Genomic DNA, 16,223 nt, shown 5'->3' on the forward strand with positions numbered 1-16,223 from the left:
GCTGAAAGGGAACAGTGGCAACATTTTCTTTGTGCTTTTCCCAAAATAGATTTAACAGGGTTTTATAGTAACCGATCTACAGACAATGCATAATAAACAAGTTTCATGTACATTTCATTCATTCATTTATGCATTTCAGTCAGATGCTTTTATCCAAAAGTAACTTGCGCTCAAGCTTTAAATCCCTGGGGATCGAACCCATGACCTTTGCGCTGCTACTGTACTGCTCTACCACTTGGGCTACAGGAACACAAAGTTTCATATGAAACCATAAAAGAACGGTGGTTTTATGTATTCATTTAGGAAATAAGTTAATGTGCAGCTGTGCTTGCGTGTGTCCTCATTTGTGTGTCGCTGTAGTTCCAGACATCAGATTTAAAGAAATAAAACTGTACATTTTAAGTGTGCATGTCAGCACTGTTTCTCAGAGCTGGACCATTAACACCTCCCCTCTCTAATCGGCTTCCCCGCTTGACTCACATGGCAATGTTTGATGCTGGCAATGCGAGTAAGGTGAAGTAGTGTGTGCGAGTACTGTTTGTGTAGCAGTGTTAGTCATATGATTTTCCATGTGAATGTGATTTTATTTCCAAAAAGAGAGTGAGAGAGAGAGCAAGAGAAAGAGAGCGAGAGAGAGAGCTGGAGAAAGAGAGCGAGAGAGAGTGCTGAAAGGCACTTACAGTTCTGGTGGCTTTTGGTGATGCTGTTGGAGTCCAGAGCGTGATAAAAATCATATGCAGATCGACCAAGAAGATCTTCAGGGCTGTAGCCGATCAATTCGATAACTCTAGAAAAGTGACATGCAGAATTAATATACAAATTCAAAATGATTCCCAATCTTCTCCAATAATTCCTTTGATCAACATGAGCTTACAATTAGGATTTTATGCGAGCGCTGATTTATCACCTGTTATTGTGATAAATATTCCACAGGTATGCAGTATTTTTCTGTTATGCGCCCACCTGACCTGTCAAATGTCTTAAAATAACCAGCACAGCATGGCTGTGGTACAGTAACCATGGTATAAGTGGAATAATTCACTCCGGTGCTTTAATTTATGTGAAAATAATGCACACCAGTGTAACTCCGCTTTGTATCATACCACATTACAACCCTGGGTGTGCATTATTTTCGAATAATTCAACGGCCCGTCGTCAATTATTTCTTACTTATATCAAAGGATATTACATGACAGAACTGTATGCGGTCAAAAAATATGGTCAAAAAATGGTCCCAAGCTGTTACCCTCTGAAAAAGTTCAATCACTTCAACATTTATATGTACACAAAAACAGATTCACGCTTTTATGGTCCCCTCAGTGCTCGTTTTTATTGGTTTTCTTCTTTGCAACTATATATATATAAACCTCTGAATAAGTACCATGTGGGTACAGATATGTATATATTTGGTATCACTATGTACATTTGAGGTACTAATTGGTGACCTCTTTAGGTGCAAATGTGTACCGCCCAGCACTTAATTCAGATTGGAGCACCTAATCAAAATTTTCAATATTTTTCTTTTTTATTGCCATGCCAGTTTCAATGACTATAATTATGGCGAGAGTCTGACTGAATAATTATGAATAAAATTTCATATTTTAAATATATACAAGTATTACAATGCATTTTTTTATAACATGAATACATTTTAAATTCTTCAATTAATTGCACTGTAATGTTTCACTGTATTCAATGTTTCATTGTATTATTTTTATGCTGTCAAAGCGATATTAGGATATTTTGGATGAGTCATATTTTTAGTTATGAAACTGTAAAAACGTGCATTGAACCAAACCGTATACTAAAGTTACATAACAACAGAAAGCGGCAGGTCACTGACTCTATATTCATGAGTCTGTGTGTGTGTGTGTGTGTGTGTGTTTGTGTGTGTGTGTGTGTGTGTGTGTGTGTGTGTGTGTGTGTGTGTGTGGGTCTGTTTTAAGGCATCTATTCATTAAAGAGCCTCTATTCCTCAGTCATTGAAAACAGCCACCTCTAAGCCCATAGGGCTTGAAGACACACATTGATTTTTGCCAATGACTTTTAAAAGTATAAAATAATGTTGTTGTTTTTTTAAATACATTATATGTTATAATAGCAGCACTGGCCTCCATTTCAGATCTTTCCACTAGGCTACACACTGGGGTTCAAAACTAAAATAAGCATGTTTGAGATCTCAAAAAATCTCAGATCGAAGTGATTACCATAATTACAACTGGATATGAAATGACCGAAATAATTGAAAATGAATGTGTCCAATCCCTCTTATAGGGTCATCATCCAACATATGTGATGGACATATTCCTTGATAATGAATTAATTTATTCAATTAAATAATACATTTCAATTCATCTTATGACAAAACAAGTTTTAATGTCTATTTTGCCTACTTTTGGTATGATAAATGTCTTGGTGCTGTAACCATACAAAGATTGTAGTAAAACTAAAAATGTAAACATTTTCTGAATTGTTTAAAATTTCACTATAATGTATTTTTTGTTTAATAAATTAAATTTGTCACAGTTTTGTTTGTTATGTAAATATTTATCCAGGTATTTTAATCACTTAACACAGGCAGAGTGCAGCATTAAATGTGATGCTTTATTACATTTCTAGAAACTATGCATGTTAAAAAAATAACATGTCAAACAATCACTCAACTTGCCTTTAGCAAGTAGCAAGGAAACAGGTTTAGTGCTAGGCTTTTCGGTTTGCTATAGGGACATCAATCATAGACCTCCTGACAGTGAACACTTTGAACTGTGTGTGTGTGTGTGTGTGTGTGTGTGTGTGTGTGTGTGTGTGTGTGTGTGTGTGTGTGTGTGTGTGTGTGTGTGTGTGTGTGTGTGTGTTTGTGTGTGTGTGTGTGTGTAGGGATCAGTGTGATCTTTTGAGGAACGCTGTTAACGGCACATGTCCACATGATGCAGTGATCGACTTGAATGTCACATTTAAATGACTCAGTTATTGGCTTACACTGCAAATAACAAATATACCACAGATGAAAAGCTTTATATTTTGGCTTCTAGTAAGCATGTGCTTGTGTATTAAATGTACCTTAGTCTAAAGTCTGCAGCCCTGTTACTTAAAATGGTGCTATTAATCTATTCAGTGGGGTCCAAAAATAAAACCAGACCACTTTTAAATGTTTTCATCTAAATTATATGTGACCCAGTCTTTGAAAATTAAAAGGTATTATACTGTTTTCTACATAAACTCATTCTACATTTTGTTAAAATTTAAAATTGGCATCTTTAATGTAGACGTGAAATCCATATGAAACTTAATCTCAACAGATTATAACAATTTAAGTTAAACACTGCAGTAGTAATTTTTGTTTTTTTAATAATGCTATAGCACGATTTGACATTTAAAACAAATTGCCTTTTTTGCATTAAATTAATATAATATCAAGTTTGACCTGCTAAAGTTAAATAACAACATTTTAGCACCTTATTATTGGTTCAAAATAAATCTATATGTCTATTGGCTGCTTGCCTTAATAGCATGATGTAGGTTAATGAATGGTTACCTTATACTACAACCCGTTTACTTATACAGTAAATATTTCTATCATGCTCAGTACGGTGGTGTGCACAGTACAGTATGTGAGGTACCTGTCATCACAGTAAGTAAACTTCATATCCATGCTGTGCCGACTCAGAAACGTCTTGCTGTCGAGGGGCGTGTCGATGTTGGATGGATGTGGGATGGGTTCGCACATCATGACCACACAGGTCAGGGGCGGCTCTTTGAAACCGCAGAGCACACGCGCAGGGCAGCCAGTGTAAACCTTTAGATGACCCGTGCAGTGTAGCACCTGAAAGAACAGCCGTGAGTTACAAATAAACTCAGTTTAGACGGGTGCTCGTCATGAAGAGAAAAGTTATTCACCTTCCAGCTGGCTGACTTGAGGTTGACGGTGCGACCGCGATTCGTGACTGTGCATTTCATTCTCATGAAGAAATCCCTCTCTGTGTTCAGCTCCTTGACTTTCTTCCCCATGCCTGCAGATTAACAGAGTCTTAGATCAGGAAATCTCAAGAAAACATTCCTGGCATTCCCTTTAAGCTAAACAGATATCCTTTTCTATTGATATCACATGTTTTTAAAGCACTTTCAATGTCTTTAAGTCATCACTTTCAAAATAAGTTACAAGCTTTAACCAAACAGAATTACAAGCTGAATCACAATATGTTTGTTGGAACGGTTTAATACTCGTCTTGTTGTTATCGCACATAGTCTGGCTTTGATCTTTCCCTCATATTCCCACACAAGTGAGGAATGTTAAAGAAATCATGTTATCGTTTACTCTCCCGAATGTTGTTTCAAACCCACAGAACATTAGTTTTGTCTGCGGAAAATTTCCAAGCTGTTTTTTACCATACAATGAAATTGAATGGGGACTGGGACTGTCAAGCTTCATAAAGCCATTCATCTGTTATATACAAAGTCTGACGAAGCCATACGGTAGCTTGTGTGACAAACAGATGGAATCCAAGTCATTATTTACTAAAAGAATATAAAAAAATATATATTTATCGGTTTGTTTGACCAATAAAAAAATGAGGGACTGTTTACAGTCTGAACTTTTATTTTTACACACTAAAAAAAACACATTTCCTTTTTTACAAGTCTGGCCAAGTCAGCCTGATCTCATGGAAATTCGTACATATTTTTTTAAGTTATTCGTACAATTATACAGTACTGTGCAAAAGTCTTAGGCCACCAGCACCAGACTTGTTGTTTTAGAAGTTTTAATGTTCATCCATATTTATTTTTAAATCTATTTTATCAAGATACAAACAGAAAATAAAGTACAGTAAAATAGGAAATATGTACAAAAATGTTTTATTTAAATGTCTTTTTTAGGCATTTTCGGTGTTTAGTGTGACCTCTCTTAACACATCTTGAGCTTTTTTGAGCAGAATGAAGTAAAAGACTAATTTCTTTCAAATTAGAAATTAGGATTTAATTTTATTTAAGTTTAAGAGATCCTGCAGTTTTCTGATATTGCTCAAGCTACCCTAAAAACTTGACACATACGTTTACATTTTTATACAGTTTTTAATACTATATACACATTTTCTGTATTTTCTGGATGTATTCTATTAAAGAGACTGAAAAAATTAAGTATATAAAAAATTATATTTGTTAAAATAATTTTTTTTTTTGTACGATTTTCCATTGGCCAAGTTATACTTAAAAAATGTAAACATTGAAAAGACAGTGGTGATTAAATAATGACTTTTTTTGTAAACTATCACTTGAATTTCCATGTCTAGTAAGCGACAGTACAGTTACAGGCTGATATTGAATTTCTAATAGTTCAAAATATTCTTCCAAACTTTTCTTTAACTTATAGACACATTCCTTTTGGTTTTTATGTTGATGACAAGACACTATTCAATGCAAGCTTTTGTATCAATCTTATTTTATTTACTGGAAAGTTTCATATCCACAAATGTAAATTTACAAAAAATTATCCCCAATTCATTGTCTTCAAACAAGAATTTAATTTATATTTGGATACAATTTCGACATCTGTTAATAAAAAAGCTGTAAAAACTACTAAAATTTGTAAGTTATTCAATCTTTTACTTTAATTTGCTTGTAAAATGCCCTCTCTACTTTTCTTTACTTTTTTTCTTTTTTTTTCTCCTCTTCATGATCTTAATAAGAATTTCTTCAAGACTCCATGTACTTATCTTTCCTGATGATCTCTTATGTTTATTACTTGAAAATTATTATTTGTCGATGTATCTTCTTTTTGATTGCAATAAAAAAAAAAGTACAGTTACAGGCTGCAGCATGAGGTCAGAGTTTAAGCACTGGCCAATGACAGGTCAGAAGCTACTTGCATCATATGTCATGGCGGGTGATGGATATACATCACGCGAGGGCTTTCGTTTGGACTCATGACACAGGTGACAACACTGCCTTCTTGACAACATGGTAAAAACAGATGAGGAAACACGCTCCATGCTGCTGCAGTCTATTATAGTGAAGGAGCCAAACACCTGAAATAGCAGCACTGAAACTTGACCTCAATAAAACAGCAGAGAGGTTACAGGAGGCATGCAAAGAGGGGCAACGGGAAACGAAAGAGTGAAGGTCAAATAAAGCAAAGAAACGAAAACATGAGGGATTGCGGGTCATTGTTTTAAAAGGCATGACTGTTTATTCTTCACATAGCTAATCTACACTCATGAAATTAGTTGTTTTGTTACATGGGAAAGTATGTTTTTATGAAGTGATAAGAACGTTTCTTAAAAGGCAAATGTTGAACGTTTTCAGCTCGCAGCAGGTCCTCTTCCTGCATGCTTTTAAAGCAGTGAAATGTGAAATAGAGGAATTTGTGATCTCATGAGAATAGGTACATGAGCTCAATTTTAGCACACAACACATACAGTATGTTTTGCTCAAATCTTTCCCTTTCACTACAGTTGAGCTCAATTTGTTGATGTGAATAGACAAAGTCCAAAGGAGAAGACAGTCAAAGTGACTGTAAACAGCTGCTACTAGTACGGCAACCAGTAAGTAAAATAAAAGACAGATGTATTCAATTCTTCACTTTATACATTAGGCTTCTCCTAATGTATTTTTAGTTAGCAGGATGTTTCGTTCATTCTTACAAATGACCCTATCTGTGAAATCCAGGTTCAAGTCTCATAATCAAATGATGAGATTAGGAGCATTTAAATTAGATTTTACTCATTGATTTCCATGACCTAAATCGTAAATCACAAAAAGTATAACTTATGATGGGTTTTCAGACTGAAAACTGAGTGACAAATGTGTTTTGAGTCTATACAGTTGACAGATCTATTGTAGGTTCATGAAAAACATCATACCGCTTTTGAGGCTGAGGTTCTCACGGATCTCTTCATGGTCGCAGGGGTGAGTGAAGTCAAAAATGCTGTGCCCTGTTAACTCTACCTGTAAAGACAGAAAGAAAGAAAGAAAGCTATAACTTCATTGAACAGAATTTGTGATCCTATCATAACTGTCAGGACTCAGGAGGAAGACCAGGCCACATTTTACTACAAATTTTATAAAGAATAAAGGCTTATTTAAACACTATTGAAACCACTCAGGAACGCTTGTATGAGGCTATCAGTTACAGGTTATAATCTTGTAAATAACGTTCAGTTTATCACACAGACTGATCGGTTTGTTTCATAAGACCTCAAAATTGCCGCAGGGATTTATTTTGTTGCTTGTATCTGCTTCTTGAACTCTCAAAATGTGACAGCAGCTGTAGACTTGAATTTGTTGAATTACCAAGGAACGTGGTTTTTTTACTGATGATGTCATCATCATCTCGGATGTCCCAATAATGAGATATGTGACCCTGGACCACAAAACCGGTATTATTATGTTTGTAACAATAGCCATAAATACATTGTATGGGTCAAAATAATAGATTTTTCTTTTATGTCAAAAAAAATGTTCCATAACAATATTTTGTCAATTTTCTACCGTAAATATCTCCAAAATGTATTTTTCATTAGTAATATGTGTTGCAAAGGACTTAATTTGGACAACTTTAAAAGCGATTTCTTAATATTTAGATTTGCTGCACCCTCAGATTTTGTAATAGTTCAGCCTCATATTGTCCTATCCCAACTTTGCCATTCCCTACTTTTGGAGGTAGGGAAGGGTTCTGAGCCCCACCTGTCCCCAATCGTCCCAACAAAATGGTATATTGTTAATCATATTTTTAAAACATAACAGCATTAAACACTTTCAATAGGGAAAATAAATGTGCAAATGTTTTATCACTTTGTATGAAATAAGACTTTGTTCAAAAGTAAATAATAATAATAATAATAATAATAATAATAATAATGCAACAGTGTTTGCATTTGGTCTCTGACAAAAGTCATCATACTTTCTTTTCAGCTGGCTTTTTGGTTGATTAGGTCCACTGTCTGTCTTTGTTTTCTCTGCTGGTGCCAAATCTCCAGTTTTCTTTTCATTCTTTGTCACAAACTTATCCTTTGTTAACTTTTATACCCGTTTCCACCTATCACCTCTCCACATTAAAGTTTTTTTTCCGCTTCAATCAACATTCCCACATTAATTCATTCTGCGCGCCATTTTCTGTACAGTCTAATGCTTTTTAAGTAAGGCTTATATTTAAATGTGTCGTTTTGAGTGTATGGACAATAAATAAAGCAATTAATAGAGATGGGCACAAAATGACGAAATTTCCTCCGGTGTGTCACACCCCACTTGTAATGTTCCTATCCACCAGTGAGGCCCGCCCCACACTTTGAGTAACGCTGTCCTATCCTAAAAAACCATACATCATGGAAAGCTTATTTATTCAACATTTAGATGATGTATAAATTTCAATTTCAAAAAATGTACCCTTATGACTGCTTTTGTGGTCCAAGGTCACATACAGCAGCAGAAAAAAAATGTATGGACCATTTCAATCGTCCCTTTCCGTTTTTCTGATTGTGATAAAATAAAATGATCATTTTTATTTGCATTTATTTACTTAAAATGTACTTAAAATGGGAGAAACATGGTCAAAATAACAAAAAAAAGATGCACCTTCCATGGGTCTCAACATGCTTTTACATTTGTTGTTAGATGACTTTATGTCACTCCCGAGATTTGCTTTTGTTGAAATTCAACAGACACTGGACTGAAATGGTCACAATACATCTGGAAATGAGGATTAAAGTCAAAACTGGAGTGGTCTCTTAATAATCTTGCGGGCTAGTATTGGGTTTGTTGAGACATAATGGATCTTTAACTCATATCTGATAACTAATTGATAACAGACTGCAATTCTGCAAAACAGCAGTCATGTGTAAGGAAGCAATCATTAGCCAGCAGATAACTCTTAAGAGCCAGAGGCTGAACGTCTGCTTAAGTATAAAAAGAGCGACATATCCTTCCTCCTATACAGGGCTTAAAGGAAACGGGCTTGTGCTGTGTTTAATAATGGCATTTCATCTCCTTATGATTAAGTGAACCCAGAGGAAATGTACAGTATAAATGTTAACAAGACCTGTCTGCACTGTTACTTTTAAAAGTAGCATGTCACATTATTGCATTATTACTGGAAAGTATACGTTTTTGTTAAATGTGTTACCCTATCTGTGTTGGTATCAGTATTGAAAGAAATCTTAAAGAAACCAGATTAAGCTAAATTAAAGCTGGTCTCCATTATGGTTTTCAGCTGGTGTCTTGAAATCCCTGTATTCAGACTGATCAGGTTGTAAAACAGGCAAACCTTCTTAGGCTGGTTAAACCTGTTTTTTGACCGATTTCACTTCATGTGTCCATCCTCACCTGTGTGAGCCCCATGAATTTGTTGATGTTTTCCGATAAGAAGACCATGTCTCCATCTGATGTTACCACGGTAATGAAGCCACCCAGAGACTTCAGATACCAGCTGTCCATCAGTCGGTCTACCTCTGACGTCTTTGTGGTATTAATACAGCCTGCAACACAACACAAATGAAAGTTTTTAGATCCAGTATGTGTGTGAGTATACAGTATGTGTGATGAACGTATGCACACTCGCCCCTCTTCAACTGGCTCTTAAGTCCTTGGCTGAGGCCCAAAATAAACAACAGCAACTTCATCCTGTTACTCTAAACCCTCCCAACAACACTGACCTCCGTTCTGTCACTGCCCAACACACACAAACATACCAACATGCACTACAAATACTCAGGCACCCATAACGCCCGGATGATTTAATGATACTAAATATGTAGTGTCTGCCAATTTAAAGAAACAGCAGCTGTTATCTTATGTGTGAAAAACCACATCTGTTACAAACGTTTGAGTGAAGATTGCGTAATCACAACCAATATTTATGTTTATACTTCTCTGAAAATCATACGCACCTTTGGAAAAGTATATAAACTTACACAGAGCAATGTACAGTATATGATATGCAATACATAGACACAAACTCTCTTATAATGCCATTATAGTATATGCTTGTCTGATTTCACAAATACAAAGTTATGCCGAAATTAGACTTATGAGGTGTCATGAAACATTTTGATAAAAAGGTAAATGCAAAGTAAGAGTATTAAAACAAGAAGCATACAGTTACAAACATCTCTTCGTGTACTATTTTGCACATGATTTCAAATGCAAACCAATTTTGTTGTTATTTCCACATTTAAGGAAAAAATTTTCATTACCGCAACGTGTCCATGACTAGATTTGGGTTCTTTGACATGGAAATATTTATAATTAAAAAATCTAAAAAATAAAAAGCTTCAGTGCATGTTATACTATAAACATTTACAGTAAAGAAACATGTGGTATTTGGTGATCATTTGTAAATGTAGAAACAATAAAAAAGGAATAAATTGTCTCATCCTCCGCAACAATTTTCAATCATTGTTTAAGCCCTCAAGGAACAAACATTAAAAAAAAAAGTTGGAAGGGACATAATTGACTGTGACACTCAAGATGGCTGCCAGGTAAGCAGATCTTAATTTAAGATAAAAGTTGAAATTATGTTTGTCATAGTACCTAGACAACTTTTTAGTTCTCATTACCGAAACATGAGTTTGTAAATGCATATATTATAATATCATGTTGCTGTAATGATAATTTTTGACAATGATAAAAAAAATGTAAATAATTCTATAGGAAATATTTTTTAAATCCTCTAAAAATAATGGTTTAGTAAGTTCAAAGCTTAAAAAATTAGTTTCAAGGGCTTTTTTAAAAAAATATGATGCTGGACACCTTCTAAGTCTGGATTTCGTGAGAATCACCCATATGCAACGTATTATAAATTATGAGGTTTAGCTAAACAATATGTGGGGTCCATGAGGTAAAAACGGGAAATTAATTCTGAAATTCATGTCAATTAAAACTAAAACTTTTATTAAAAATGTTATGCTGATAATGTAATCTGTATCAACAAAAAAAATGCAAATAAGTAGCAGTCCACCCTGATCTCACGGGAATTCATCAGCTAATTCGTATGAATTTGTACAAAAATGTAAAATTATCACAAAAAAAAAACAATAATGAAACCCCACCCCTAACCCCAATGTCACATTCACAAAAACATAATACAAATTAGCCATGAGATTGCGTGGAGCAGTCACATACAATACTGTGCAAAAGTCTTAGGCCACCATGCTACCATTACATTAGTTGTTTTTGCAATGTTATAGTGATCATATAAAATTATTTCTCAGTCTCTATATTAGAATACAACCAGAAAATACAGTTAATGTGTATGTAGTATTAAAAACAGTATGAAAGTATAAGCTGAAGTGTCAAGTATTTAAGGTAAACTCCCTTCCACTTGAGCAACAGCAGGAACTGCAGGATCTTTTAAACCTAAATGAAATTAAATCCTAATTTCTAATTCTAATCAAATGACTTCAGTGAGTCTCCTCAAAAACGCTCAAGATGTGTTTAGTGCCAAAAGAGGTAAAACTAAATACTGATGCCTGAAGAAGACATTTAGTTCTGTTTTTAATTGTGTGTACATATTTCCTGTATTTTCTGTTTGTATTTTAATAAAAAAAGAGTGGAAAATAAATATGGAGGACATGAAAACTTTGCTTAAACAACAAAGCTGGTGGTAATGGCCTAAGACTTTTGCACAGCACTGTACTTCTGCACTCCACTGTATATATTTTTTCTCATATTATTGATACAAGTGTAAATAATTGATTAAATCAATTACAAAAAAAGCTAAACTGTTCCCACACGGTTTGTAATAGCAACATTAAAAAAGGGATAAGGTGGCAGATTTTGGTTGACTACTCTGGTAGATCTGGCAGAGGTTCAGGAGGGAGGTGGAGTGCACCAGGTCATGGAGAACACAACGGCTCCACACCGGGAGGTCGGAAGCCTATGATTGCTCCAGTGTGCTTCCTTCAGATAAGAAACTTTCTCAAGGCCCATTGAGAGCCCAGGGCTGGATTTTGGCTGAGCCCAGTGACCGTGGCCCCAGGAGAATGAAGAGTACATCTTTGAAGGAATTCTTGCACGATGGCTTTCATATTTAGATGAAACAAAACTGCAACCGACTTGAAGTGAAACCAATACTGAAAATATGTATTGCGGATAAAAGTGCATCTAATAGGTGAATGATCATCACGTACTGTCTACTAATGTCGCAAGGTCATGCCGAACAATTGGCAGCACATTCATCAATGATGTTTTGGACCACGGTGTTATATTACATAATAATGTCCAAATTCCTACTCAATGCAGACAAAAAATATAAAAATCACATAAATCTGAAGACTTCTGACCTCTAAACGGTACAGTATGTTCTAGAGGATATGACATCTTTCAGTTCTTCAACAAACAGGCATTGCCAACTGCAGACATGTGTATTTTCAAGCAAAAAATTATATATTAATCCTACAATCATCTTTAAGGGTTAATCTTATTTCTATGATTCAAAATAAAGTAATTATAGTAGCATTGAGTCATTGATTTTTAAGATTTTATCTTCCAAAAAGATCTATTTCATAACAAGTTTTGCTTTTTTGAGCCGCTTGAGGAGAGATTTAGTGGATGAGTGAATCAGTGAATCTATACATCGGTGCATAGGGGACTGAGGATCTTATGTAAAAAGTGTTTCCCATGCACCCTCAGCATGGGTATAGTGATGTTAGGAGGAGGGGATGGATGGATGTGTGGCGCCAGCGCTGGCCCGTGTTTTGGCTGGCTTGAGACGAAAAGCGCCAGGCTTGAAGAAAGCACCAATCACGCTTCCAGCACGGATCTCACAGACCAGCTGATAACACTATCTGATGTGTCATCTCATACTGACACGGCTGCCTTTCAATGTCTCTACTCTCTCTCCGTTTTTGCATGTACCTCATGAACTCTTGACTTTCAAGTCAGTTCAAGTGCACAGTTTCAAAATCTTCCTCTAGTTACTTTAACCTGAATGGAAACCGGCTTGCACCTTAGGCAAATTACAGTAGGAACCCGCAGGCAAAACTGCGAGCTAATTCTGTTCTTTGTCGTCTTTAGTGTCTGTCTAAACACAGTAAGGAATGTCAAACGCTGAGGCTCCTTTGTCCAAATTCCGGCGATTCTAATTTTATAATAGAGACACACAAACAATACGAGCAAACTCACATCCTCTCGCCTCCTTGAGTCAAAGAAACTTTGAAAAGAACCACTAAATCACTTTTTCGATTGCTTGATAAACGGTAGCATAGACATTACGCTTAAGAGCTACTTATGTAATGCGCAAAAGACAAAATGCTTAGAAAACATAGTAAATAAATGTCAGCATTATAATTTTTGGATGAACGGTTTCTTATCAGAAGCTTCTTAAATGTTTCTACATATTTTTCCATACTTATAAAATCATAAAGATATTAACAATCCGATTATAGTCCTAAAGACAACTACTGTATATCCACAGTTAGTACTACACATTATGCCTGTACTACTTCGTATGTACAATGGTCCTACATAAGCGCAAAATGTCATGGGTTTAAACTCAGTGAACACACATTTCGATAAAAACGTATACATTGTAATGCACTGTTAGTCGCTTTGGTTGCATTTATGTAATGCAAAACTGTAAACAAAGCTATATAAATGATTGTGAATTAAACTGAATTAAACAAGCTCTATAGAGATACACACCTTTATATATTATGATGCTTGCCATATCTGTTATTAAACATGCCCTGTATGTTTTTATTAAATTGTTGTTTTCATCTTGTGCTGGCTTTGATTTATAAGATTATGACCTACATTATCTAAAGATAATTAATCCAGACAAGAGTTACAGCAGGTTCAATATTCACTAACACAATTATAACCTTACATAAAGCGCCTTCTCATTTGTATTATACAACAATAACTTTAATACAGTTTGACATTACTGGCACATTTCCTCATGAGCTGCGGTAATGATGGTAAACGCAGATAAGAGAATTTGATTATCATCACGATGTAAATTTGTACTGTGGTTGTTCTTTGTTGGTAAAGCATGTATGTTTTAAAACATAAACAAATGTTACAAAAATTCTGTACTTTTCTGCCCTATTTTCAACATTTTTTTTGTCTCCACAGCAAATAGGACAGTTTTGTCTTTACTGTTCCAATACTTATGAAGGGCACTGTAAATTGCTTACATATAAACAGCATATACAGTGAGGAAAATGAGTATTTGAACACCCTGCTATTTTGCAAGTTCTCCCACTTAGAAATCATGGAGGGGTCTAAAATTGTCATTGTAGGTGCATGTCCATTGTGAGAGAAAAAAAAATCCAGAAATCACAATGTATGATTTTTTAACTATTTATTTGTATGATACAGCTGCAAATAAGTATTTGAACACCTGTCTATCACATTGAATTCTGACTCTCAAAGACCTGTTAGTCTCCCTTTGAAATATCCACCTCCACTCCATTTATTATCCTAAATTAGATGCACCTGTTAGCTGCATAAAGACACCTGTCCACCCCATACAATCAGTAAGAATCCAACTATTAACATGGCCAAGACCAAAGAGCTGTCCAAAGACACTAGAGACAAAATTGTACACCTCCACAAGGCTGGATAGGGCTACGGGAAATTGCCAAGCAGCTTGGTGAAAAAGGTCCACTGTTGGAGCAATCATTAGAAAATGGAAGAAGCTAAACATGACTGTCAATCTCCCTCGGACTGGGGATCCATGCAAGATCTCAGCTCGTGGGGTCTCAATGATCCCAAGAAAGGTGAGAAATCAGCCCCGAACTACACGGGAGGAGCTGGTCAATGACCTGAAAAGAGCTGGGACCACCGTTTCCAAGGTTACTGTTGGTAATACACTAAGCGTCATGGTTTGAAATCATGCATGGCACGAAAGGTTCCCCTGCTTAAACCAGCACATGTCCAGGCCCATCTTAACTCTTTCCCCGCCATTGATGAGATATCTCGTCAATTAAGAGAAAACGCTTCCCCGCCAATGATGAGATTTTTCCGTCTTTCCGCAATACCGCTATTATCCACCAGGTGGCGCCCTTCTGCAACTTTTTAAAACCGGAAGTATTGCCCTATGGCAAGCTGCTGCATGTCCGTGTCTGTTTTAAAGATCGCTCTGAATGGGATCTCTATGAAAAGTCCGTCACAAAAATGGAATTATCTCTGCTTTTCGCTCAAAATATGGTGTTTTTGCAAAAACCTACCCATATTCAAAAGCTATTTTAGATTGTGTCTCTCACAGTGGATATGCACCTACGATAACAATTTCAGACCCCTCTATGATTTCTAAGTGGGAGAACTTGCAAAATAGCAGGGTGTTCAAATACTTGTTAGGTATGAATGTTTAAATAATTTTTTTGCACAAAATAGAATTTTTTGCACGTTATTATGGCGGAACAGCACTTTTGGGAGTACTTCAACTCGCCTGACAAATCCGCTCCCCTTCTCCCTCTCATAATGGGAGAGGGAGGGTGTTACTGCGCCGAGTCGAAGTACTCCCAAAAGTCCTGTTCCGCCATACAATATAGTTCCTCTTTTAAATCCACTTAGAAAAGCGCTACGTTTTATTTTGTACCACCAAACTTGCTCGTATAACTACTCGTCTTAAATAGGAAAAACATTGATGTGTTTGGTCACTTCTAACTTTATCTCTGAGTGGTACCATTGAATGAATGGGGCTAAGCTAAATGCTATCGAAGTGTCGCAGCGCGCCCCAGCGCTTACGTGCACGCACACAGATGATAGAGGGATGTATCAACTCTTCTTAGTTAAGGTAATAACATATTTTAATATTGAAAATGAGTAGACTACTCCTTTAAGTTCTAGGGCTGCATGATTAATCGGAAATAAATCAAGTTCTCGATTCATACACTTGCATATATTTCCCTGTATTCAGATGCTGCATTCACGTGTTCACGTATGTACATTCAACCCAGTATCACAAAATTGCGTGACTATTTCACGCATGGACCAGCGTGACAATGTCACGCTTTGCCGCGTTTGAGCGTGAGCATGTCACGCTTTCTGTTTGTGTCACTGTCACGTATTGGTTACTCAACTTTTTTGTCCTAATTTCTTACCATTGTCGCTTCGGTTTAGGGTTAGATTTACATAAAATGACACCCTTACCTAAACAAACTCTAACCCCAACGTCAGGTGACAATTGGTTAAAGTTTAGAAAATATAAAAGAATAAGTATTGTATCTTTTTTTTTATAAACCAATACTTAAAGTGACAAATACTTAAAGTGACATATAACACAAGCA

General features: G+C 35.7%; 1 protein-coding gene across 1 annotated transcript in view; it reads right to left on the bottom strand.

The window, feature by feature from the left end:
* Window positions 1–16,223, bottom strand: part of epas1b (endothelial PAS domain protein 1b) — a 52,301-nt gene that overhangs the window by 15,094 nt on the left and 20,984 nt on the right. Inside the window, exons 3-7 of the mRNA XM_065297319.2 lie at window positions 9,316–9,467; window positions 6,858–6,942; window positions 3,898–4,010; window positions 3,621–3,823; window positions 681–787 (exon numbers count right to left, since the gene is read on the bottom strand). Coding sequence (XP_065153391.1) covers window positions 681–787; window positions 3,621–3,823; window positions 3,898–4,010; window positions 6,858–6,942; window positions 9,316–9,467 — 660 coding nt within the window. The remainder of the gene's footprint in view (window positions 1–680; window positions 788–3,620; window positions 3,824–3,897; window positions 4,011–6,857; window positions 6,943–9,315; window positions 9,468–16,223) is intronic.

This window comes from Paramisgurnus dabryanus, chromosome 20, assembly GCF_030506205.2.
Source record: "Paramisgurnus dabryanus chromosome 20, PD_genome_1.1, whole genome shotgun sequence".
NCBI lineage: Eukaryota > Metazoa > Chordata > Actinopteri > Cypriniformes > Cobitidae > Paramisgurnus > Paramisgurnus dabryanus.